This window comes from Meles meles, chromosome 6 (assembly GCF_922984935.1).
Source record: "Meles meles chromosome 6, mMelMel3.1 paternal haplotype, whole genome shotgun sequence".
Lineage (NCBI taxonomy): Eukaryota > Metazoa > Chordata > Mammalia > Carnivora > Mustelidae > Meles > Meles meles.
In genome coordinates this window covers 89,124,104-89,150,422 of record NC_060071.1, presented here as the reverse complement: position 1 = coordinate 89,150,422, position 26,319 = coordinate 89,124,104, and the positions used below count along the sequence as shown (strand labels likewise).

The following is a 26,319-nucleotide window of genomic DNA, read 5'->3' as shown; positions in this document are numbered from 1 at the left end:
CTAGGTGGGAAGTTAAATTGTTTATTTGAGATTTCTCTTTTCTTGAGTCAGGCCTATATTGCTATGAAATTCCCTCTTAGAACCATTTTTGCTGCATTCCATAGTTTTTGGTATGTTATATTTCTGTTTTCATTTATTTCTAGGTATTTTTTCTCCTTTAAGTTTCCATTCACCCTGTAGTTATTTAGTAACATGTTTAGTCTCCACGTATTTGTAGTTTTTCCAGTTTTCTTCTGGTAGTTGATTTCTAGCTTCATACTCTTATGGTCAGAAAAGATGCTTGATAAGATTTCAGTGTGCTTAATTTATTGAGATTTGTGTGACCTAATATGTGATCTTTCCTAGAGAATGTTCCATTTGTATTTGAGAAGAGTATGTATTTTGCTGCTTTGGATGGACTGTTCTGTACATACCAGTTCAGTCCATCTGGTCTAATGCGTCATTTAAGCCCAATCTTTTCTTTGTTGATTTTCTTTTAAAAAGACCTAATATTTGAGGGGCTTGCTTGGTACTAGGAGCACTCCCATACAACCACCACAAATTGTTCATATGGTATTAGTTTATAGTATACATTATTTAAATTAACAGGAGTTTCTGCTATTTGCCAGACACCATACTATGCACTGGCAGTACGTCAGTATGTGACCACAGATACAATCCCTGTTCTTACAGAGTATATGCACTAGTGAAGATATTTAAAACTGAATAGTTTCAGGTCAGTGTGGTAAGTGATATAATGGTGAGGAACAAGTGCAAAGAGCAGAGATTACTTATTTACCCCGGATATGTCAACATGGGGTAGGCTTCTCAGGAAGGGGTGTCTAAGGTGAAACCTGGAAAATAAAAAGTTAACCAGACCTATAGGAACAGGATAAGGGCTCCATACAAAGGGAAAAATATGTAGAAAAGGCCAGAGGTATGCCACATATTCTGATAAATACCAGCAGTTTACTTTCTATGACTAGAACTTAAAAATACTAGGGGAATTACGGAGCTGTAAGAAAGTTGCAGGAAGAATGGAAAACCACACACTAAAAAGTTTGCGCTTATGCTGTGTCCAGTAAAAAGGCATAAAATCTGTAGAAAGATTTTAAATGTGGGAGTGCTATCAGATTAGATTTTTAGATTTTTTTGCTGCCTTACGAAAAATGGATTGGGAAGAAAGGAATGTGTATGTGTGGCGTGTGTGTGTCTGTGTGGTGGGGGAGAGACTGAAGACTGGGGACCACCAGGGACCATTGTACACCAGGGCAGTAATGATAGTAACACATAGAGCCACAGTGAGCAAGTTCCTCTTCTGAATTGCTCCAAGTCTGAAGTTAGTGAAATAGAGTAGCAGTGGGTCCTAGAGTTTCTGTAGCTGGACCAGGAATGGGAGTAGACATTCTCACTCTCACTGATGGCTTCTATGAACTGGTATGTCCAGTTCTAATTCCATATGAGTCCCATGGAAGAAATCAAATGAGACCCCTAGATATAAAATCTTGTACTATATTTTTATTTTATTTACCTCTTTGGCCAACTTGTAACCTGTTATATACTTTGATGCAGTTCAATTGTGCTTTATTGGGGTCTTAAGCATTACATCTTAGGTAGAGGGTGTTGAATATTCTCTTTATTGTAATTTTTATTAAATTGTCTTTACAGGTTCAGAAAGTGCTTCTCCAGTCCATTCAGCTCTGGGATCCAGGTCACAGACACCGTCTCCTTCCACACTGAATATAGATCACATGGAACAGAAAGATCTGCAGCTTGATGAGAAGCTCCACCATTCTGTTCTTCAGACTCCAGATGATCTAGGCAATATTTGGAAATTAGATATTTGCCATTTTTCCTTTCAGGGCATTAACATTAGGAGATCTTATTATTTAAATTATTTAAAATTTTGTTTTTGAGAGGGATAAGTAAGAGACAAATCAGTTGATTTATCACTATATTATGCAGGTTCTGTAGTACACCAGACTCTTACTTTTTATTATCATGAGAGACAATTATAACTTTTTTATAATACAGTCAGTTATACATTTTTATGTGGAAAGAGGAAAAAGTCAAACATTAGAGGTAAAGCACTTACATATAGTTAGAATGAACTTAGAAATTATGAGACACTGAGATCTTATCAAGTAGGAATAATCCTTACCAACTTGGTAATTATTTTGCCTTTTCCATTATTATATACACTGAATAGGGTAATGGTTTTTTTTTTTTAATTTAATTTATTTATGACAGAGAGACACAGCAAGAGAGGGAACACAAGCACAGGGGAGCTGGAGAAGGAGAAGCAGGCTCCCCACTGAGCAGGGAGCCCAATATGGGGCTTGATCCCACGATGCTGGGATCACGACCTGAGCCTAAGGCAGATGCTTAAGAACTGAGCCACCCAGGTGCCCCGATGGATGTTTTTTAAGCTAGAGGAGACCTATAGTGATGTCTAGCTAAACCATCTGTTTTACAGTGAGGAAGTGTAGCCGTAGGAATTGTGATCTCTTGTGCTCACTTGTGCTCTCTTGCTCTGTCAAATAAATAAATAAAATATTAAAAAAAAAAAAAGATTTGGGAAGCCTGGGTGGCTCAGTCAGTTAAGCTGCTGCCTTCGGCTCAGGTCATGATCCCAGGGTCCTGGGATCGAGTCCCTCATTGGGCTTCTTGCTCGACAGGGAGCCTGCTTCTCTCTCTGCCTCTGCCTGCCACTCTGCCTGCTTGTGTACTCTCTCTCTCTCTCTCTGACAAATTAAGTAATTTGTACAACATCACATAATTAATGACAGAAATGAGACTAGGATCCAAGGTTACCTATATTTCTTATATATAATCTTGCCAATTTTATTACGCAAAAGAAATGTAGCTATAGAAATTTTAAATTATGTTTAAGTTTTAGTAAAAATGTTAATTTTCCCATGTCATTATCATATCCCTTTTAATGCTAGGCTTGACTTAATTGTGAAATACATTTCTTTGGAAGTTTTAAGTACAAAGAAACTAGGCTTATGAAGACTTCCCATAGGAACTGCCTTCAGCCTGAGATTTTCTATTAATTGGTGCTATAACCTGAAGTAACCATATGATGAAAGAGAGATTATGTACTTATAAATATGATCTTTATATCAACTATAATAAATTTGTCTGGTATCTGCATCATTTCCTCCTTAGGTAAATCTTAGTACAGGTGGTAATGAATAAGTAATTACTGCCATAATAAGGAATTATGAACTGGTTGATTTTATCAGGAAAAAATAACACTAATGCTTAATGACATTTTAAAAAATTCACTTTTGTAGATATTTAAGTTTATTATTTTGACTCCTTTCTGTTTTGTGATCAATTCTTTAGAAAAATTACTCACACTAGTGTATTTTTTCTACAGAAATCAGTGAATTTCCATCTGAATGTTGTAGTGTGATGGCAGGGGGTACACTCACAGGATGGCATGCTGATGTTGCTACTGTAATGTGGCGAAGAATGCTAGGCATTTTGGGAGATGTCAATGCTATTATGGATCCTGAAATACATGCTCAAGTTTTTGATTACCTCTGTGAACTTTGGCAAAATCTAGCTAAGGTAATAAATAAATAAATAAATAAATGAAAAAAATAGGAGAAAGAAAGAAAAGTTAGGAAGCCTTAGATCTCATTGCCACCCACCACTCCGCCTTGCTATAAACTGGTTCCTAGCAAGGTGAAGTCACTTAACCATGTTTAAATACATAATGATAGGAACTGGAATTAAACTTAAGTTTAAGATAAAACAAACTGGAAGAACACTTTTATAGGTGTGTTGCATTTTATTTGAAAATTACAGATTAGAGATAACCTTGGCATTTCAACTGATAACCTGACCTCCCCTTCACCACCAGTTTTGATTCCTCCACTGAGAATTCTTACGCCTTGGCTTTTCAAGGTAAGCTTAAGATATACAACGTTAATTTAAAAGGTTCATTTAGTAAATATATATGTAATCAGTTTTAAACATTTGATAGATTTTTTAGGTTTTATATAGTCTTCTAGAACACTTAGTTTTTAACTAGTCATTGGGGGTTATATAAGAGGAGAATGGGCACAGCAAAATTATTATGCAGGTGTGCATAAATAAATGCATTTTATTTAATAAAACAAAAATGAATGTAGAAAATTATGTTTTTATTATATTTAAGTGAAGTGTAGATCTCAAATTTGTGTCAGAATGTGCTCTGTATTTTTAAAGATTCAATTCTTGGGTCACCTGGGTGTCTCAGTCAGTTAAGTATCTGCCTTTGTCTTGGGTCATGATCCCAAGATCCTGGGATTGAGCCTCCCATCACACTCCCTGCTCAGCGGAGCTGGCTTCTCCCTCTTCCTCTACAGCTCTTCCGCTTGTGCTCTCTTGCTCTCTGTGTCAAATAAATAAATAAAATATTAAAAAAAAAAAAAAAAAGATTTGGGAAGCCTGGGTGGCTCAGTTGGTTAAGCTGCTGCCTTCGGCTCAGGTCACGATCCCAGGGTCCTGGGATCGAGTCCCTCATTGGGCTTCTTGCTCGGCAGGGAGCTTGCTTCTCTCTCTGTCTCTGCCTGCCACTCTGCCTGCTTGTGCGTGCGCGCGCTCTCTCTCTCACAAATAAAATATTTCAAAAAAGATTTAATTCTTTTGAGTATTATTTGATATGTTTGGTGCATTTTCCTAAATGAAACAGTATGTGGTTATTTATACCTATGTTTCATGTTAATAGTTGCAGTAGTTTCAGTAATCCCAATAATTGATTCATTAAGAAATTGGGCCAACATAGAAATAAATGAAAATAAATATATTGCTTGCTTTATTCAATTTAACAGTATTTGTTTTTGAATATGAAGACCAACATTTTTAAATTGTAGGCAACCATGTTGACTGATAAATATAAACAAGGTAAATTACATGCTTACAAACTTATCTGTAATACAATGAAAAGAAGACAAGATGTTTCTCCAAACAGAGATTTCCTAACACATTTCTACAATATAATGCATTGTGGATTACTTCATATTGATCAGGTAAATATATACTTTCTAACCAGTTGCTTTATAAATTTATCTTTGATTCTTGATTTTTAACTCTTAAGGTGTAGAACTAAAAATGCTCTTTTATGTAGTCATTTTATTTACAAGTTTCTTCCATTTTGTAACCTACTTTTTTTTTTGAAACATAGTTGAAAAGCTATTATAGTTAGGTGATCAACTTGTTTATTAAATGTATCTTTCCTCTAACAACTTGTTTGCTATTTTGCAGATATTAGGCCATCTTTTGCTTAGACTGACACGTTTCTTTAATGTCCTAATGTACTTATTCTTGGGCCTTTTGTAATTGTTACTTAATAATTGGCTCTTGAGGCATATGGATTTGCTCATCTAGTCATGCAACAGTCAGAGGTTTTTTCTACTCTAAGGGTTAGCACATCATGTTTTCTTTTTTCCATAGATTGTATTAGTATAGTGACAGTTCTGTTGACTTGGCATTCTTATCAATGCAATCATTGCATTAGCCAGTCATAAATATTACTCCAGAACATTACTTCAGGGATTTTGATCCTGGCCATAAAACTAAAAAAAAAACCTATGGGAGGTTATAAGTCATGGTAATGAAACATTTTAATCATGATGGGCCTAAATTTCACTTGCAGTTCATTTAAAGAGCATTAAACTAATTTTGAAAGAGGTAATTATATCTCTCTTCCCAAAAAATGAAAATATTTCTTGCATTAATTTGAAGTGGTTACTTACAGTGTTCTGCCTTATAAACATGTCTCAAACAAAATGACACCTTTAATTACTTGACAGAGAAACCTTTTGTTTAGGATAAATCAGATTAAGGCAGCGTAAAACACTGCATCCTCATGTTGAATTCCAAAGGCAAAGTGAATGAATAACCAAGTTAAGAATGCTCCCCCAAAAATGCCTAGGTCTGTATTTCTGAGACTAGATACTTGTCATCAAAGGGCTTCAGTTTATCTAATAAAGAGAATCCCTGCAGTTGTCACATAATAGGTCATGCAGCTTTAGAGATCAGAGATCTCACATGGAAGCGAGTAGATGAGAGAAGCAGCCACTCTGCAGTTCAGTTTCATGATACGTGGGTCTTATATTTTCAGTCCTCTGAAGCAAAGAGCTGTCCAGCTTGCTCTTGTGCAAAAAAAAAAAAAAAAAAAAAAAATGCTATATTGATGTCAGTTAAATAAATGTTTTAAGTTTACTTTCCTTTGGCAGAATATAATATTAAGCATGGATTAATTAGAAGAATTAACTGTCTTTCCAGCTAAGCAGTGAATAGTAATTGCCTGTTTTATTGTTTCATATGTTACCTATTTTTAAGGATATTGATTAGCTGATACCCAAGATTAATTTATGATATTCTTTTCCCTTCTTTGCTTACTCCTAAGGATATTGTCAATACAATCATCAAGCACTGCTCACCTCAGTTTTTTTCACTTGGTTTGCCTGGTGCCACAATGCTTATTATGGATTTTATTGTAGCAGCTGGTAGAGTGGCTTCTTCAGCTTTTCTCAATGTAAGTTTTTATTTCCTGTTCTTCATAATATAACAGACTGTAGTTAAACAGGACTCAGCTCACAAAGCAACAAAGAAGGAGCCCTTGTTAATAAGGTTAACAAGCTGATGTTTAGGAAAATTTACAGTTTAATTGAAGTTCCTTTTTTTTTTAAATTTTTATTTATTTATTAGACAGATTGCAAGCAGGCAGACAGGCAGGCAGAGAGAGAGAGTGGAGGAAGCAGGCTCCCCGCCGAGCAGAGAGCCCGATGCGGGGCTCGATCCCAGGACCCTGAGATCATGACCTGAGCCAAAAGCAGACGCTTAACCCACTGAGCCACCCAGGTGCCCCGAAGTTACTTTTTTTAATGTAAATTTTGAAACACAAGAAAGTACTAAAATTGAAAAATTGACACATGAGCTATAAAAATGGATTAAATCTGATAAGCAAAACAAAATTTAAAATTGAGAAATCTAAGGAATCAAGTAGAGGGAGGGAAGAAACTAAAGAGAGGACAATGGGCCATAGCAAAAGAGATGGACCAGAAGTGAGATAATTCGAAAGTGTGCCCTAGGAGGAAACTCTAAACTCTGAAACAGCATGTGAGGATTTTTATAATAGGTACGGAGCTGTGAGACAATCCCAGGTAACTCACTATAATTGGAACCTGCTCATATTTAAGTATGAGATAAACTAAAGATGAAGACAGTAGCTGGTTTACAATGCTAAAGAGTTTTGTTTTTTTTTTTTTTTGTTTTTTTTTTGTTTTTTTGTTTTTTTTTTTTAATATACTAATATTATTTATTATTTTTTTTTCAGCGTAACAGTATTCATTCTTTTTGCACAACACCCAGTGCTCCATGCAAAACGTGCCCTCCCCATCACCCACCACCTGTTCCCCCAACCTCCCACCCCTGACCCTTCAAAACCCTCAGGTTGTTTTTCAGAGTCCATAGTCTCTTATGGTTCACCTCCCCTCCCCAATGTCCATAGCCCGCTCCCCCTCTCCCAATCCCACCTCCCCCCAGCAACCCCCAGTTTGTTTTGTGAGATTAAGAGTCATTTATGGTTTGTCTCCCTCCCAATCCCATCTTGTTTCATTTATTCTTCTCCTATCCCCCTACCCCCCCATGTTGCTTCTCCATGTCCTCATATCAGGGAGATCATATGATAGTTGTCTTTCTCCGATTGACTTATTTCACTAAGCATGATACGCTCTAGTTCCATCCACGTCGTCGCAAATGGCAAGATTTCATTTCTTTTGATGGCTGCATAGTATTCCATTGTGTATATATACCACATCTTCTTTATCCATTCATCTGTTGATGGACATCTAGGTTCTTTCCATAGTCTGGCTATTGTAGACATTGCTGCTATAAACATTCGGGTACACGTGCCCCTTCGGATCACTATGTTTGTATCTTTAGGGTAAATACCCAGTAGTGCAATTGCTGGGTCATAGGGTAGTTCTATTTTCAACATTTTGAGGAACCTCCATGCTGTTTTCCAGAGTGGTTGGACCAGCTTGCATTCCCACCAACAGTGGAGGAGGGTTCCCCTTTCTCCACATCCTCTCCTACAATGCTAAAGAGTTTAGATTTCATCCCCAAGGAAAGAATGACTAAGCATTGAGGGATTTTACACAAGGAGTGACATGATCAAATTTCTCCTTGAGAAGGATCACTCTGGTGCAAAGTGAAAATGAGAAATAACAATTAATTAAAAATCTACTAGAATAAACTAAGAATTTTGGGGAAAGAATAATCAGTCATACTTGACCATCATTTTGTAACTTAGAAAGCTGTTTAATATACATTATTTCACTTACAAGCTATGTAAAAGAACAGCAGTGAATGAGAAGGAATTCTCTCTATTTGGAGGATAGTAAGCTGCCTAGTAGAGATCAGTGAGATGTCAGGAGGGCTATTGCATGTACAAGGCAGGAGCTCAAAGGAGATATAAGGACTGAAATGGAAAGCTGGGAGACATTAGCTTTTTACATGTTACTGAAGGCCATGAAACTGGATGCATTCACCTAGTGGAAATGTTCAAATAAGGAAAGAACCTGTATTTATACCTAGTTGTTAACCCTGTTTCTCCAGTTCTGTAAGAACAGTAATTGCATCTTAGTCATCTTGATACCTCCAGTACCATGGTTATATAGATACATTTTTTAAAAATTGTTAACTATAGAATGTAGAGCAATAAATAAGTACCAATAAGAGGAGCTCAATATAATGGTTAAAAAGCACAGAGTGTAGGGGCACCTGGGTGGCTCAGTTGGTTAAATATCTGACTTCAGCTCATGTCATGATCTCAGGGTCCTGGGATCGAGCTCCACATTAAACTCCATACTAAACAAGAGAGTCTGCTTCTCCCTCTCCCCCTGCTCCTACCCCCTGCTTGTGCTCGCTTTCCTCTCTCTCGCTCTCTTTCAATATAAATAAATAAATATCATTTTTTTAAAAAATGGAGTCTAGAGCCAAACTCTAGGGTTCAAATCCTACCCCTGCCATTTAGTAGATGTGAGACCTTGTGCAGATTAGTTAATTTCTGTGTGTGTCAGTTTCTTCATTTATAAAATAGAGATAACCTTCCTCATAGTGTAATTTTATAAGGATTAAATTTTTTTTTAATAAGGATTAAATTAATTAACATTTGGAACATGGTTGGAACACTTTATGGACACTTGTATATGTGCAGTATAAGAGTTTGTTTAATAAAATTAGTTGGTAATTCAAACAAAGGAGAGATCTTATTTGTATAGGGACATCAGGAATATTTCGTGGAAAAGATATTTGAATAGTCCTTGAAAGATTATTAGTAGTTTTATATATGAAAATATTGATGAGGGAAGGTATGCCAGGAGGGAAACAGGCATGAGTAAGCTGTGTTCTAGGAATGACAAATACTCCCATCTTTTCTTGAAGCAGGTTAATCTAACTAGGGAGTAGCGGACAGAAAGAACAGAAAGGTACTTTAGATCCCAGCTACAAAAAGTGTGGTCTGCACACCAGAAACATTTGGCATGATCTAGGTGCTTGTTAGAAATTCAGAGTCTCAGACCCCATCCCAGACCTACTAAAACAGAATGCATATTTTAACTGTATTCCAAATAATTGGTATGGACATTGAAGATTGAGAAGCACTGCCTTAGACTATATTCGGAAGGTCTTGAATGTAAGGGATCAAATGATAATGCTATATTAGATAAACAGTTAAATGTTTTAAATTAGGGAGAGAGATTATTGAATTTGTGCTTTGGCAATATTATAATAAGTGTATTAATCTAGGAGTAGATTAAATGGAAGGCAGGTAAAGATGGTAAATAAATTACAAGGCTATTATAGTACTAGTGTACATAGATTATCAATCTCTTCAATACTGGCACAAGTTGGTAGACCTCAGAGGAGACTGATATACGAACCACTATAATTTTTTTTATCAATTTACTATGAAAACAATTACTATTGAGTAGGCCAATTATTCTAGATTGACTAATTAGCACTTTTCCTGTACTTCTCAAGATTCTGCAGGAGAATTAAGCCCTCGTGTCCTTAGGCATCCATTTTATGTGACTAAATTTACCTCCTGTGCATGTAGAAAGGATGCTACTTCTGTAACATTTAAAAAATGTTAAAAATTTTAACAAAAATTTAAAAAATAGTCATATGTTCCACATATGAGGAACACTTGCAAAAATTTAAAAAATAGTCATATGTTCCACATATGAGGAACACTTGTTGAGAAAGACTGCGTAGGAAGACAAATGGTTGCAAGAATCAAACCTGACACCCCATCCCTCTACTATAAGGTTAAGGTTAGTCTTTTCCTCTGGATGATGTTGGAGGTACACATTCCAATCTTCATCTTTGGATTCTGTTTTAGATCCCATACACATCATCTTCCTTCTGTTAATCGGCGGCTTGTTTCTTCCCTTGCCAGACAGATTATAAAATAATTGATTAGGTTTTGCCTTTCTTAATTATAATCACATTACAGTATGCTCCCATTATATCCACATACCTGAACATTCTTAGTTATCTTATCCAACTTTAAAGAAAAATCCTTAGCTAATCTCTTTTAAAATGCTGGTTTTTATCAGTTTCACTTTTATAGCTAATTTTTTTTTTTAATTTAAAGATTTTATTTTTCTAAGTGATCTTAACACCCATCTTGGAGCTTGAATTTACAACCCTGAAATGAAGAGAGTCACGTGCTCTACCAGCTGAGCCAGCCAGGACCCCTATAACTAATTTTAAATTGGCATGGTGTCTATAAGCTTACCCTAACCTCTTTATGGTGTTCTTTTATCTGCAAATCTGGATTATTTTTTTAAATGTTTTTTAAAACAATAAAAATATTGTTTTGTTGATAATCATAATGAAGTACTACTCCACTGCCTCTATAATAACACTTAGAAACATAAGGAAATCCTTTTAGAGACAGATTGTTTTATGTGAATAGAAGTATTGTATTTTTAGCAGATTGGTTTTAGCATTTTTGTTAGGTATTATTAAACATATAAATTGGTATTGTAGGTATTTTAGTTAATAAATATATTAGTAGGTGGGTATTGATGTTTGGTGGACACGCAAGAAGGTAGAAGAAGATAAAGAAATGCTCAGTGTTGATACTTCAGAAATGGCTTAATATAGCTAAGGAAAAAAGATGAAAGGCCAAGTATAAATTCTGACTGGATTTAGTAAGTAGTATAGGCAGTGCTTTTCTCATGTGCATAATATTATAAAAACCATTTAAACTAGTGCCTGTTTTTGAAGAGACAGTTATTATTTTTATCCTTAGTTACTTTATTTATCCTTAGTGACAAATACAATCTAGTGACATTGAGTCATCTGCCCATTAGTTATAACACGGTATATTATGATGTGTGAGTTGCCTTTAAAATGAAAGTATTTATATTTTTTCTCAAAAAATCTGATACCTAGGCACCAAGAGTGGAAGCACAAGTTCTTCTGGGATCTTTGGTTTGCTTTCCTAACTTATATTGTGAGCTGCCTGCTCTCCATCCCAACATTCCTGATATTGCTGTGTCTCAGTTTACAGATGTTAAGGTAGGAAATCAAAATTTTCAGCATTTAAATGATTTTATAGTAACAATGTATGGTAAAATTTGTATTCTTTCTTCTCCTTTAGAAATCCACATAATTGTTAAAGAACATTAACCAGTCATACCCCTCGGACACAAGACTGGAATGTCCATTAGCATTATAGTCTTTTTTGTGTTGATAACTTCTTGGGAAACATTTTCTCATTATTGTATCCATTCATATATCAGTATCTTAGGATTCTTTCATTGACTCACAGAACATTTATTGAAATATCCTATGAGGCAGATACTGTGCTACTTCTAAGGCATCTAAGATTGAGATGGCAATAAATCTGCAAACTTGACTGTCTCCTAATTTCCACATGTGAATATATCCAACAATGTAATGGAATATTCTGTTTTGCTGTAGGAAACTGTGGAATTGGGGTGGGGAATCTGTGTACCTGAAGCATTATAGCTCCTGCTATAATTATTTTTTAAACTTTTGCCTTCTCTAAAAGAAATTTTTTCAGTTTACTGGATTTCTGTATATACTTTCATACCACCCATATTTCTCTTTATGCCATTTATTACATGTAATTACTTGTTTAGTGTTTGATTTATGCTTCAGACAAATAAATAACACAAGTCTTATTTACTGCTGTATCCTCAGAGCTTAATATACTGTTTGGCATTTGCTACTCTAGAAACATGTGTTGAACAAGTGAATTTCACTTACACATAAAATTGTATAGCTCAGTGCAAATATGTAATAACAGTTAATAAAAACTATAGAAATTGAGTTTTGGGCTTCAGAGATGTAGTATCTTTGGTTTCTTCTGTTTTCAGAAGATCCTGGAGGTCAGGGATAGGTAATAGTTTTAATTTGCTTAGGCAGTTTTGAGGTTTCTAGGGATTAGCCTAGCTACTACATATGATCTGCTTTTCAGAGTGGCCTTATTGTCTTCTGGCCATTGTATAGATAGTAATGCCTTAAATTATTTAAAAAATCAAAACAAACTTTGGGGAAGGGATATCTCCAAAATAAAAGCTAATTCTAATATTGATGAAGAAAGCAAAAAGCCCAAGAAAATGATGATTATTCTATTCTTAGTCAGAAAACTGAAGATTTAAGGGAAAATTACATGCCATAGTGGTCATATTTAATTTTCACATTTTCACTGAAACCAGCTCTCTGTGTATGTTAAACTGCAGCCACATAGCCACATGGAACATACCATGCTGTTTTTCAATTTTGTGCTTTTGAAAATGCATTTCTTTCTGCTTAAAACATCTATTATGTAGACCTGTTTTCCTCTTCTTGTCTCTTTTAATCACCCAAACACAAATAATCTTAGTCTTTGACCTTGATCATTTGTCAAAATCCTGTTTACCTAAGACCCTTTTGTGAAGTCTCCTATGATTTTCCAAAGTTTAACTCTTTGTTCACATAGAACCTTGTATATGTCATCTTGTGTTAATAATTGTTAACTAGTCTTCCTCCCTCCCTGTAATATAAACTTCTTGAGAATATGTACTGCATCTTAACCATCCATTTCTTTCCAGCATTTAAGACAGGATCTATTGCATAGAAAGCTCTTGAGCTTAAAACAATAGATATGTCCAAAGTACCTATTAATTACCAGCCACTGGGCTCGATGCTAAGTTTGCAGAGAGAAGTAGAAAGTTATTCCTCCTAAGGAGCTTACAGTCTATGTAACTGATAAGTGCTTTGTGAATATATGAATGAATGAATGAAATAATGATTTTTAAAGAAAAGGAACAAATAGATTCTTAATTATCAAGCCTAGTGGCATTCTTGTTTTCCTCTTCTTAGTTAGCCACTATGGTATTTGACCCATGTTGATATTCCTGACCTTCCTATGTCTTTTCAACTTTGACTTATGTTGCACAGATCCATCTTGATTTACTTCTTGTTTCTCTGAATATTCTATGACTCCTTAATAAACTAGTGTTCTTTCTCTGCCTGCTAAACATAAACTTACTATAAGATCCTCTCTAGATAATTGCTTTCCCTTTATTCTCTTTCGAATATTTTATTCATTTATATAATTTTAACTATTAGTTAGTACTTATCCATAAACTCAACCATTATAATATTTTACAAATTATGAAAAAAAGAGGAGGCTTGCTTTTAAATAAATATTTCTCAGAGTTTTGAAAAGATGCCCATACTTTTAAGCAAGTAAATGTTTTAATTCTTATAGTGAGATTTTTATTAATCTTTTAATCAGGAAAAAAGATTCTTTTTGAAACACATATTTGGTTATAAATTTCAGAAATCATTTATTTTAGTCTTTTTGTGCTGCTATAACAGAATACTACCAAAAAAAAAAAAAAGAAGTACCAACTGGGTCGCTTATGAACAATAGAAATTTATTTCTCATAGTTCTGGAGGCTAATAAGTCCAAGATCAAGGCTCCAGCAGAGTTGCATTCTGGTGAAGGTCCTCTCACTGGTTCATCGCTGGCACCTTCTCACTGTGTCTTCACAAACTGGAAGGAACTAAGGAGTTCTTTGGCAGTCTCTTTTATAAGAGCATTAATCTCCTTCATAAGGGCTCCATCCGCATGACCTAAGCACCAGCTAATACCATCATCTTTGAGGCTAGGATTTTAGCATAAGAATTTGGGGGGAGGGCCACAAATATTCAGACCATATTAGTGTTTTTTTTTTTAATTTAGCTAATTTTATGAATAATATTGGACCCTATTAACAAAGTATGCACGTGAGAATAAAGATTGTTTTATTTCACTGTTTATCTCTAGCACCTGGCACAGTGCCTGGGCCCATAGTGGCCATTAAATAAATATTTGAATGAATGAATGAATGAGTGAAATCTTAATCATTACTGATATTTCCCCTTTATTTTAGGAACTCATAATCAAAACTGTATTAAGCTCGGCAAGAGATGAGCCCTCTGGTCCTGCACGGTAGGCCAGATTCTCTCTCCCTTTTTTTTTTTTTTTAAAGATTTTATTTATTTGAGAGAGAGACAGGTAGAGAAGGCACAAGTTGGGAGGAGAAGGAGAAGGAGAAGCAGGGCCCCCACTGAGCAGGGAACCTGACAAAGGGCTTGATCCTAGGACCTCCAGATCATGACCTGAGCTGAAGAGAGGTGCTTTAACCGACTGAGCCACCCAGGTCCCCCTGGTAGTTTTAATAGTAAATAATTTATTAGCATTAAGAAGGAATTTCTCATCTGCTGTGTTCAGGAAGAAAGATATTCCTGCATTGAATTATTCTGAAACTTAACATTCTACAAAATTTAATTTAAGAATGTCAGTATCAGGGCATGCCAAGCATACCATGATGCTAGAAGGAGTTGACTTTCTTAGGAGTTGAGGGAACCAGTATGTACTTCATCAGAAGCTTATACATGAATACACTGATGAAATTTTTACTGATTCTGATCATCAAGTAACTCCCTTCAAGCTGAAACTCAGTTGAAACGGGGAAATGAAGTTTCACAAGATGTTAAGGAATAGAAAAAATTCTACAAGTTCTGTCCTGTTGGAAACCCTTTATAAAGTATATGAATTTTATTTGTATTGCCAGTTTGTTTTACAACAAATTTGTAGCTAGCTGTGTTAAATTTAAGAATTATGAAAATAATATTTAGGGCACCTGGGTGGCTCAGTCAGTTAAGTATCCAAGGCTTGATTCTGTCTCAGGTCATGATCTCAGGGTTGCAGAATTGAGCCCCTGCTCAGGCTCTGTACTGGGCATGGAACCTGCTTAAGATTCTCTGTCTCCATCTCCACTGCGCTTCCCCTCTTCTCTTAAAACAAACAAACAAACAAACAAAAAAAAAAGGAAGGAAGGAAAAGGAAGAAAGTAATATTTGGCTTATCCCTCAGCTTCATGGTTTTTTTTTGCTTAAGTTCATTTTGTGCTGTCAGTAAAATCACTTTCTTTTTTTGAAAGCAGGTTACATATTTGGGAAGCTTTGTGGCAATATCAGTTTATTAATATGTGTTTGTTACAAAGATCCTGTGTAATCCCCACTTGTGGGCTTGGTAATAAATTATGATTGAAAATCAGGCATTAAGTTGGGGTCATTTGCTTTCCTCCTACTTACCCCGCTTAGGAAGAGCTAACATACAGAGTAACAAATTGATTGATTCACTTAAGCAGTGCATGTTCATTCTAGATTGGTTGGTTGTGGGTATTTTGGTTGTGGTGGTGCTTTTGGTGATGGTTTCATTTCATTTAATGGCTCATCTCCTTCTATTTATATCGTTGTTCGTTGCCTTTTTCGCAGATGTGTAGCATTGTGCAGTTTAGGTATTTGGATTTGTGAAGAACTAGTCCATGAGTCTCATCATCCTCAAATCAAGGAAGCTCTGAATGTAATTTGTGTTTCCTTAAAGGTAAAAAAAAAAAAAGACCTATCCCAATATGTATGAAATATATTAATATAGTATAGAATGCAGGACTGTTTTTCTCCAAATGTCAATTATATATTGTGTCCTTATAGAATAAAACATGTAAGAAATGTGTTCATTAATTTTATATTACATTATTTCTTTGATCCTGACTTTTTCCTTCAGGGTGGGCCTTCTCTTGAACTTGGGATATCCTAGTAATAACCTATTTTATCTCAACTTTTTATGTCACTTAACAACATATGTAGGGTTATGTTTTCCTAATCAATATTTTTGTAACCTACTCTTTAATCCTTAATACCTCTGAATTCTTGAGCTGTTCAGTGTTTTGGCTTTATTATTCAAATTAAATGCTCCCTTTGTCTCCCATCCAAGTACTAACCAGGCCCGACCCTGCTTAGCTTCCGAGATCAGACGAGATCGGGCGCGTTCAGGGTGGTATGGCCGTAGACTTAAATGCTCCCTTTGTAACCAGAATAAGATTTGTTAAAAAATAATAACCTAATTACTTGGAGAGTCTGAGTAAATTTTTTGCTTGTGAAAGTATGCATGATATTTTTTTTGTCTTCAAACGTGTAATACAGTATCTATATAGACTTCTTTTTTTTTTTTTTTTTAATATTTTATTTATTTGACAGAGAGAAATCACAACTAGGCAGAGAGGCAGGCAGAGAGAGAGGAGGAAGCAGGCTCCCTGCGGAGCAGAGAGCCCCATGTGGGGCTCGATCCCAGGACCCTGGGATCATGACCTGAGCCGAAGGCAGAGGCTTTAACCCACTGAGCCACCCAGGCGCCCCTCTATATAGACTTCTAAACATAAAACATACAAATATTACTTGACAAATATTTCTGAGTATGTACTATGTTTGAGGTGGTTTGCTAGTCAGAGTGAGGGATACCACTCTGAATAAAATACAATTGTATACACTAGATTCAAGAGATTAATAATATGAGGCGGAAAAGGATTAAAATGAGAGTAATAAAACAGAAAGCTGAGAGAACCAAATGAGTGGGTGCATATAATATGCTAATTGAGGTCAGAGGAAGCTGAGATCACTTGACTTAAGAAATAGAGAAGACTTTGGGAAGAGGAGATGTGGGGGAGACTTGGTCATAGAGAGTTAAACATAACAGGTTTGAATTTATGCCACTGAGGAGTCATCCAAGAGCTTTAAGCGTAGAGAATGTCAGTATCCATGCAGTTCTTTAGATTAATTTGAAAGTAAGTAGATTGGAATGGGGAAATGATTGATAAGGAAATTGACAGTTTATAGGCTATTGCAAAAATCCAGGTAAGAGAAAAATAAAGAAAAAAAAACTAATGGGAAATGTAAATTGAATGAATAAATAAAGTGACCAAATGGAAAAAAAAAAAAAAAAAACTAATGGGGACAGACACTCAAAATTAAAAATAAAGTTAATTGTGTTTTAGGATGTGTTGTGAATTTTTGCTTTGCAGCTGTGTATTTATCTTAATATTTTAATAAACATAAAATCGCAAAAAGAAACATGTATGAAATTTAAAATTTTTCAGCAGCTAATGCATTAATGAATATTTTGTTGTTGTTGTTTTTATAGTTTACTAATAAAACAGTAGCCCATGTAGCTTGTAACATGCTTCACATGCTGGTTCATTACGTACCTAGACTTCAGATTTACCAGCCTGATTCTCCCTTGAAAATTATTCAAGTAAGTATTTCTCATTTATTATGACCCTGAATATAATACATTTACTCCTATATATTTTAACATGTACAATAAAAAAGTAAAATGAGATTAAGACATTTTTGAGAGCAAATAACATATGTGCATATTTTGCCTTCTTTAGTAATTTATTTCATATTTTTATATCAAATTTATTCATATACTATTCAGAATATATGTTTATTTAAAAAGCCACATTATAGGGCGCCTGGGTGGCTCAGTGGGTTAAGCCGCTGCCTTCGGCTCAGGTCATGATCTCAGGGTCCTGGGATCGAGTCCCGCATCGGGCTCTCTGCTCAGCAGTAAGCCTGCTTCCCTCTCTCTCTCTCTCTCTCTCTCTGCCTGCCTCTCTGTCTACTTGTGATCTCTCTCTGTCAAATAAATAAATAAAATCTTTAAAAAAAAAAAAAAAAAAAAAAAAAGCCACATTATAAAATGTCTTTTTTTTTTAAAGCATATATTTACCTACACACACACACACACACACACACACACAGGTGCACGCACACACACACACAAGAATGTCTGGAAAGACAAGAGTAGATTTCTTTTTATTTCTCTCTCTCTCTCTCTCCTTTTTTTTTTTTAAACTAAGAATGGGGCTTGAAACTCACAACCCCAAGGTTGAGAGTCACATGTTCTGGGCGCCTGGATGACTCAGTGGGTTAAAGCCTCTGCCTTTGGCTCAGGTCATGATCTCAGGGTCCTGGAATTGAGTCCCGCATCAGGCTCTCTGCTTGGCAAGGAGCTTGCTTACCCCTGTCTCTCTGCCTACTTGTGATCTCTGTCTGTCAAATAAATGAATAAAATCTTAAAAAAAAAAAAAAAAAGTCACATGTCCTACCAACTGAGCCAGCCAGGCACCCTGAGAGTGGATTTCCTTATTTTTCCCCCCAGCTTTATTGAGAAATAGTTGACAAATGTTATATGTATTTAAAATGTAGAACATTATGATTTGATAATTGTGGAATGATTACTAAGGACAAGATAATTAACACATTCATTACCTCACATAGTCAACTGTTGTTTGTTTGTTTATGGTGAGAATGCCTAAGCTCTGCTCTTAGCAACTTCCAGATATTCAGTAAATGATTAACTATAGTCACCATGCTGTACATTAGATCCTTAGAACTTATTGTTGTTATAACTTAAAATGTATACCTTTTGACCTATAGCTCACCATTTCCCTCTTCTCCTCCCAGTCGCTGGCCACCACTATTCTATTTTGTTTCTATGAAAGCAGCATTCTTCTTTATTTTTTTTAAGATTCCACATACAAGTTTGTTACATATAGTACTTGCCTTTCTCTGTCTGGCTTATTTCACTTATAGTAATGCCCTTCAGGTTCATCCATGTTGTCACAAATGGCAGGATTTCTCTTTTATGTCTGAATAATAATATTCCATTGTGTGTATATACACACACACATTTTTTTTTAATTCATTTATTCATTGAAGGACATTTACATTGTTTCTGTATCTTTGCTATTGTGAATAATGCTGCAATGAACATGGTATGCAGAGATACTGATCTGATTTCCTTCAGATCACTATGGGTGGTATGAACAATCAAACAATATTCTTCCCATCTATAACATGGAATATCTTTCCATTTATTTGTGTTTTCAATTTCATTCATCTGTGTTTTAATAGTTGGCAATGTATGGATCTTTTACCTCCATGTTTATATTTATTCCTAAGTATTTCATTGATTTTAATGCTACTGCAAATGGGATATCTTTCTTAATTTCTTTTCTGACAGGTCATTGGTAGTATATAGAAATGCAACTGATTTTTGTATATTAATTTTTAAAGATTTTATTTATTTATTTGACAGACAGAGATCACAAGTAGGCAGAGAGGCAGGCAGAGAGAGAGGAGGAAGCAGGCTCCCCGCGGAGCAGAGAGCCCGATGCGGGGCTCGATCCCAGGACTCTGGGATCATGACCTGAGCCAAAGGCAGAGGCTTTAACCCACTGAGCCACCCAGGCGCCCCTGTATATTAATTTTTAATCCTGAAACTTGACTGAATTCATTCATTAATTCTGACACTTTTTGGTGGAATGTTTAGAGTTTCCTAAGTATGAGATGATGTCATTTGCAAACAAATAATTTTACTACTTCTTTTCAGATTTGGATGCGTTTTAATTCTTTTTCTTCCCTAATTGCTATGCTAGGAGTTCAGGTATTATGCTTAATAGAAATGGCAATTGTGGGCATCCTTGTCTTGCTCCTGACCTTAGAGGAAAAACTTTTCACTTTTCGCCATTGAGTATGATATTAGCTGTTGGTTTGTCAATGACCTTTATTATCTTTTTTTTTTTAATATTTTATTTATTTATTTGACAGAGAGAGATAGAGAGATCACAAGTAGGCAGAGAGGCAGGCAGAGAGAGAGGAGGAAGCAGGCTCCCTGCTGAGCAGAGAGCCCGATGTGGGGCTTAATCCCAGGACCCTGAGATCATGACCTGAGCTGAAGGCAGAGGCTTTAACCCACTAAACCACCCAGGTGTCCCAATGACCTTTATTATCTTGAAGTACATTCCTTCTGTAACTAATTCATTGAGCAAAATAGATTTCTTGAGTGATAGAATTGCAGATGATTTTTATAAATTATTTTGCTCATCTGTATACTCTCATTTTTCTATGAATATATTTGTCTATTTTTTTTAAGATTTTATTTATTTATTTGACAGACAGAGATCACAAGTAGGCAGAGAGGCAGGCAGAGAGAGAGGGAGAGGGGGAGAAGCAGCCTCCCCGCTGAGCAGAGAGCCCGATGCGGGACTTGATCCCAGGACTCTGGGATCATGACCTGAGCCAAAGGCAGCGGCTTAACCCACTGAGCCACCCAGGCACCCCCATATTTGTCTATTTAAATATATTGATTCACGAGTTGTATTTGTAAGAAATCTGTTTATAGTGGACAGACTTTATATGATTTTGGTCCCATACATATGAGGATTATAAATGACAGTTAAGAATACTTGAAAAACTTACCTATTAAAAATTACTTTGAAGTAACAGTATTAATGTATTTGGGATTTAAAAATGTGGATAAACTTTCATCAGTAGGTTTTTTTTTATCACTTAACCATTAACATTTAAGTTTTAGGATGCATCATTATTTAACATATTTTGAACTTTTTTTTCTTTGCTGACAGATCCTAATAGCCACCATTACCCACCTTTTGCCAAGTACAGAAGCTTCATCTTATGAAATGGATAAGAGGGTAATTTAAATTTTGTTTGATATTTGATATGTGTTTAGTAAAATATGTTTTAAAATTGCAAAGATATATATATTTACATGGTAAATATTAATTCATCTTGTGCTTAAAAATTTCTATGAGAGATATCTTTTAAAATTTATTATTTTTTTTAAAATGTTAAACCCCAAATTATAAAATCTTTTTAAAATTAACATATAATCTATTATTTTTTTCAGGGTTAGAGGTCTGTGATTCATCAGTCTTACACAATTCACAGCACTCACCATAGCGCATACCCTCCCCAATGTCCATCACCCAGCTACCCCATCTCTCTCACTCCCCCGCCCCCCAGCTATCCTCTATTTCCTGAGATTAAGAGTGTCTTAAGGTTTGTCTCCCTCTCTGGTTTTGTTTTGTTTCATTTTCCCCTCTTGTTTCTCAAATTCCTCGTATCAGTGAGATCATACGATACTTGTCTTTCTCTGACTTATGAAATATATCTTTACATTATTTAAGAATAACTAAATTGTATCTTATGAGGAATTCATTAACTGTGAAGGTAACCATATATCTTTATATAGCTGTTACTGGTAGAAAATAAAGAAATTTCCATTAAGGAGAGTACGTGTAATAGAGTTATGGCACATAGAAGAAGGCATACCTTCTGGCCACAAGAAGTTCTACAGGATTGCATTTACCTCAGTAAATTCATTGTGAGACTTCTTTAACTATTTCAGATATTGTATTTGTCAGTCTGAAGTTTCTATTTGGTCTCTTTTCATAGTTTCCATAGCTTTCCTGAAATCTACATTTCTTCATCAATTATATCTGTCTTCTCTTTTAGATTTTTAACATGTTTATCATAATTATTTTAAAGTAATGACTTTAAATTCTGCTGAATTCAATATCTGGGTTATTGCCATGTTTATATCTATTGAAATCTTTTCCTCTTGACTATGGATTCCATTTTCCTGTTTGTGCATGTGTCTTAGTTTTTTATTATACATTAGGCATTGTACATAACGTGTTATGAGACTCTAGAACTGTGCTGCCCAGGATAGTGGCTACTAACCTCATGTGACTTTAAATTTAAATAAAATAAAATTAAAGGTTTATTTAAAATTTTAATTCCCTTATTTGTGCTAACCACATTTCAAGGGCCTAATAGCCACATGGACACTATATACCATTTCCATCATTTCACAAAGTTTTGTTAATCAAGGCTGCTCTAGATTCTGTTCATTTCCTCTGAAAATTATTCTATTCCTTTCCATTTTCACATCCCAATCTTGCATCCTATTCTCCATATCTATGTGTCACCATCTCTTAATCATACGGTGTTGAAATCTCAAAAAAGCAGAGTTGTTGGAGAAGGATGAATTTCAGTTTTCATTGCGGTGCTGCATGTAAGGAATATTGCCTCGTAAAACCACCAGCAAAGCAACTCTGTATACCTAAAGTAGTAAATTTGAAGCTAGAAACAAAATTACTGATATCATCAACACATGAATAGTATTAAACTATGGGAATATATATGCTTACTTAAGGAGAAGTGACAGAGTAAGAAGAGTTATTAGCAAAGTAGAACACCTTGAAGAATAACAGAGCAGGGGCTCACCAAAATAGAGACATAGGAGGCTCCTGAATTTTCTTCTTCCTGTGGATGCACGGAAGATGCAGCTACACATGGAGCAATTCTCTCTGAGAGAAATCCAGAAACTAGTTGAAAGATCAAACACATCGGCTGAGAAAATACCCACATCAAAATATGTAGGAAACATTGACGCACATTCTTGCGATAAACCCCACTGTTGGCACAATCTGGAGGTCACAACTGCTGGTCTCTCTGAGAAGAGAAGGGTTTAACCACACATCTAGCACCCCAACTTTTAAGTCTGCCACCCCAGGGATGGGCTTCTAAATCACTTGGCTCTGAAAGCCAACAGGGCTTGTATTCACGAGTCCCCAGAACTACAGGAAACAAAGGAGTACTCATTAAGAGTGTGAACATGTGCTATCCATATTCCCCCAGGTTTCAGCGCAGGAGGAAGAGGCATTCTTTCCCTATAAAGAATTTTAATGTGTATTTTCCCAACTGCTCCTTGAGGGTCTAGCTTCTAATCAGCCTTTATCCAGGTGCTGGCTGCAGTCTTCCTGGAAGCCCATTAGAACCAGTGGGCAGTTCCCCTGTACTCTCCCTCTGGCTAGCTCCAACAATAAAACCAGGTCTCCAGCTTTTCTCTAGAAGGAGTTTGTCGACACTAAATGAGTGGCTCCCAAATCACCTCATTCTGGGAGCAGACAGAACTTGGCATTCATGAATTCTCTAGAAACACACAAAACAGAGGTGGTTCTATTTGCACCAGCACTCTCAGCAACTGTTTCCTTTGGCTTAGCACAGAATGAGTAAGCAAAAATAGCCAGCTCTCAATTTCTCTGTTAGGAGTTAGACTGCATAGCTAATATTGCAACTTGACCAGCTGTTCCTGAAAGTCAGCTTTCCAGTTAGCCTGGATCCGGGAGCTGAAGGGGTAGGTGATTAGTAGTCCATCAGGAGCCTAAAGTATATTGGCATTTCCCACCCTTTTAGGACACAGCTTGGACAGTCATGGAGGTTTGAGGTACAGCTAAGAGCTTGAGCCAAGCTGCTGTATAGTCTCAGCCTGGCTGAGACTTATATAATTGGACTATATAATATATAATTGGAATATATTTCCAATTATATAAATATCTTATAGGAAGACAATTTGAGACTATATAAATATCCTATTATTTCTTAAACCTTTACTAAGTAGTTTTGCTAGCCATTGATAACTCTTACCAGAATTAAATGTTGTTATGATAGTTCCAAATGGTAATTTCCTAATTCTATCATTATGTTTACATTCATTAGTTTTCTGTGATAAGGAAGAGCTTTCTCTTATCCCCTATCCATCTTACCGCTGTGGGATCATGATTCTTTCTTTATGCAGTGGATTCTATTCCTTAGTTTTTTACTATCATTATTTATTTCAAAGCTCAAAATGTTCCAAATTTAGCCAGTGGGAATGCCCTTTAAATTGTCTTCTTTGTCTTTTTTGTCTTATTCTCCTCATTGTTCTTTCAGCATATCCTTAAATTCTGTTACCACAGAATTTTTCCACTCATCTTGTATTTTCCCTGACCCGATACTGGAATTAGCCATTTCCCCAAGGAACGTTGGTTCCATTGAGTGGAAATAAAGATCTAGGAACTAGGTGTTTACATGGTCATTGGGTTGTGGGTTTTTTTTTTTTTTTTTTTTTGAAGTCCCTCCCAACAGAGCTAAAAAATAATTAATATGTACACACACAAATATATAATATGTATTTTATGTGTGTGTATTAAAACATGATGAGTTTGCCTTGACACCTCTGATCCTAGTCCAACACCACAAGGTTCAGTCTGTCCTCCCCTTTTACTTATTTGTAACTAACTGCTTCAATAATGAGAACCTAGCTCACATCCACAGTTATCCACAATGTATTTACTTCTTTGTGCAGTTTTAGGAAAATAAAGGCAGTTTCAGAATATATTTATGCCTGTATATAGTTACCAAGAGAGTATATAGTTCAAAAAGCTCTGTTTAAAAGTTATTTAGGGGGCACCTGGGTGGCTCAGTGGGTTAAGCCTCTGCCTTCGGCTCAGGTCATGATCTCAGGGTCCTGGGATCGAGCCCCACATCGGGCTCTCTGCTCAGCAGGGAGCCTGCTTCCTCCTCTCTCTGCCTGCCTCTCTGCCTACTTGTGACCTCTCTCTGTCAGATAAATAAATAAAATCTTAAAAAAAAAAAGTTATTTAGGTTACTTCCACTTAGCCTCACTTCAGTGTGGTTATAGACTTCATTTGAAATATAGTTCAGGTTATTTTTTCAGTTTGCATTCCTAAATTTTAGTGTTTTCACCCTGTTCTCAGGTTTTTTTAGTTTATGCTTTATCCATTCTTTGTTTATTTCTGCACAAGTGAGCAGATAACATTTATAATTTTTTTCTCCTTGTTAAGCGTCATATTTTAGATATTCTTTGGTGCTTTGGTTTTTTTAATTTTATAGGATATCTTAGAAATTCACAATACTTCATAAAGATCTTCTGTGTTCTTTTTTACAGCTATATAACTATATAGGATTATTTCTCCATTGTGTGAATGTACTGTAGTTTATTCAACTCACTGTCCTATGTGTGAATGAAAAGGGTTTTTTTTCAGAATTTCGCAATTGCAAAGAATGCTTCACTGACTATGTGCCTGTATATTTTTACATAATTGGAATGTGTCTTCAAGGTGTATTCCTAGAAGTGGAATTCGTAGAAGTGCTGGGTCAGAAGGTAAACAGATAGGTAATTTTGTTAAATATTGGCATTTCCCGAAGCAAACTCTGAGTGTGTTTGCCCAGAGTCTCAACCACACAGTGCATCTTATTTGGAAATTTTTGCCAATGTGTGGGGGGAACAATCTCACTGTACTTTTCATTTACCTTGCTCTTTTAATAAGTGAGATTGAATATCCCATTTATTATTTTTATCCCTAATTTTTATTTTTGTGACTCATCTATTCATTTCCTCTTTCTTTAAAAAAAATTTTTTTTTACTTAATTTGGGTAATTGCTATACCCAGCATGGGGCCAGAAACTCAAAACCCCAGGATCATTAGTCGCACGCTCCACCATTTGAGCCAGCCAGGCACCCCATCTATTTATATCTTACATTTTCTGTCAGGTTTTAGTGTTTCCCCCTCAAGTTTTATGTACTAGGGATTTTAGCTCTTAACTGTGACATATGTTACAGATACTTTCTTCCCCCCTCCCCATTTATCTTTTGCTTTTGTTTATGGTGGACTTTTTTTATTGTTTCTTGTGGGGGGATCAAGGAAAAAATTAGCTTTTATGTAGTCAGTTTATTTTTCATTGTGTCTGAATTTTCAGTCATAGATAGAAAGCCTTTCTCTGTACCCTAGATAAAGAGGATTCTTCTAATACTTGGATGGTTTCATTTTTTTATATTTTTATCCCTCACCCATTTGAAGTTTATTCTGTATGTTTTGAGACAGAGATACAATTTTTGTTGTTTTTCCAAGTGGATAACCAGATTAAAAAGTTCTCTTTTGCCCGTTAGAAAGTAATCAATTTCTGAAATTACTTGGTTCTGTCTCTTCAGATTCTGTACTATCAGTTTTCAGACTCTTAGTGACAAGATCTCTTTAATACTGTTTAGTATTATTGAAGATCTCAAATGACTTTTTTTCATATGGGTTATATAGGCATACCTTGGAAGTACTTGGTTTTGGTTTTAGACTACCACAGTAGAGTGAATAACTTAGTAAAGCAAGCCAAATGAATTTTTTGGTTTCTCAGTGCATATAAAAGTTATGTTTAAACTGCACCTTAATCTATTAAGTGTGCAGTAGCAATATGTCCCAAAAAAACAGTGTATAAACT

The 26,319-nt window shown here is 35.5% G+C and overlaps 1 protein-coding gene across 13 annotated transcripts in view; it reads left to right on the top strand.

The window, feature by feature from the left end:
* RALGAPA1 (Ral GTPase activating protein catalytic subunit alpha 1) overlaps window positions 1–26,319 on the top strand; it is a 265,994-nt gene that overhangs the window by 129,228 nt on the left and 110,447 nt on the right. For all 13 annotated transcript variants that reach the window (XM_046007925.1, XM_046007924.1, XM_046007923.1 and 10 more), the window contains 10 exons: window positions 1,648–1,800; window positions 3,365–3,558; window positions 3,799–3,897; window positions 4,848–5,003; window positions 6,386–6,514; window positions 11,446–11,571; window positions 14,442–14,500; window positions 15,832–15,940; window positions 17,534–17,644; window positions 20,823–20,891. In XM_046007925.1, coding sequence (XP_045863881.1) covers window positions 1,648–1,800; window positions 3,365–3,558; window positions 3,799–3,897; window positions 4,848–5,003; window positions 6,386–6,514; window positions 11,446–11,571; window positions 14,442–14,500; window positions 15,832–15,940; window positions 17,534–17,644; window positions 20,823–20,891 — 1,205 coding nt within the window. The remainder of the gene's footprint in view (window positions 1–1,647; window positions 1,801–3,364; window positions 3,559–3,798; window positions 3,898–4,847; window positions 5,004–6,385; window positions 6,515–11,445; window positions 11,572–14,441; window positions 14,501–15,831; window positions 15,941–17,533; window positions 17,645–20,822; window positions 20,892–26,319) is intronic.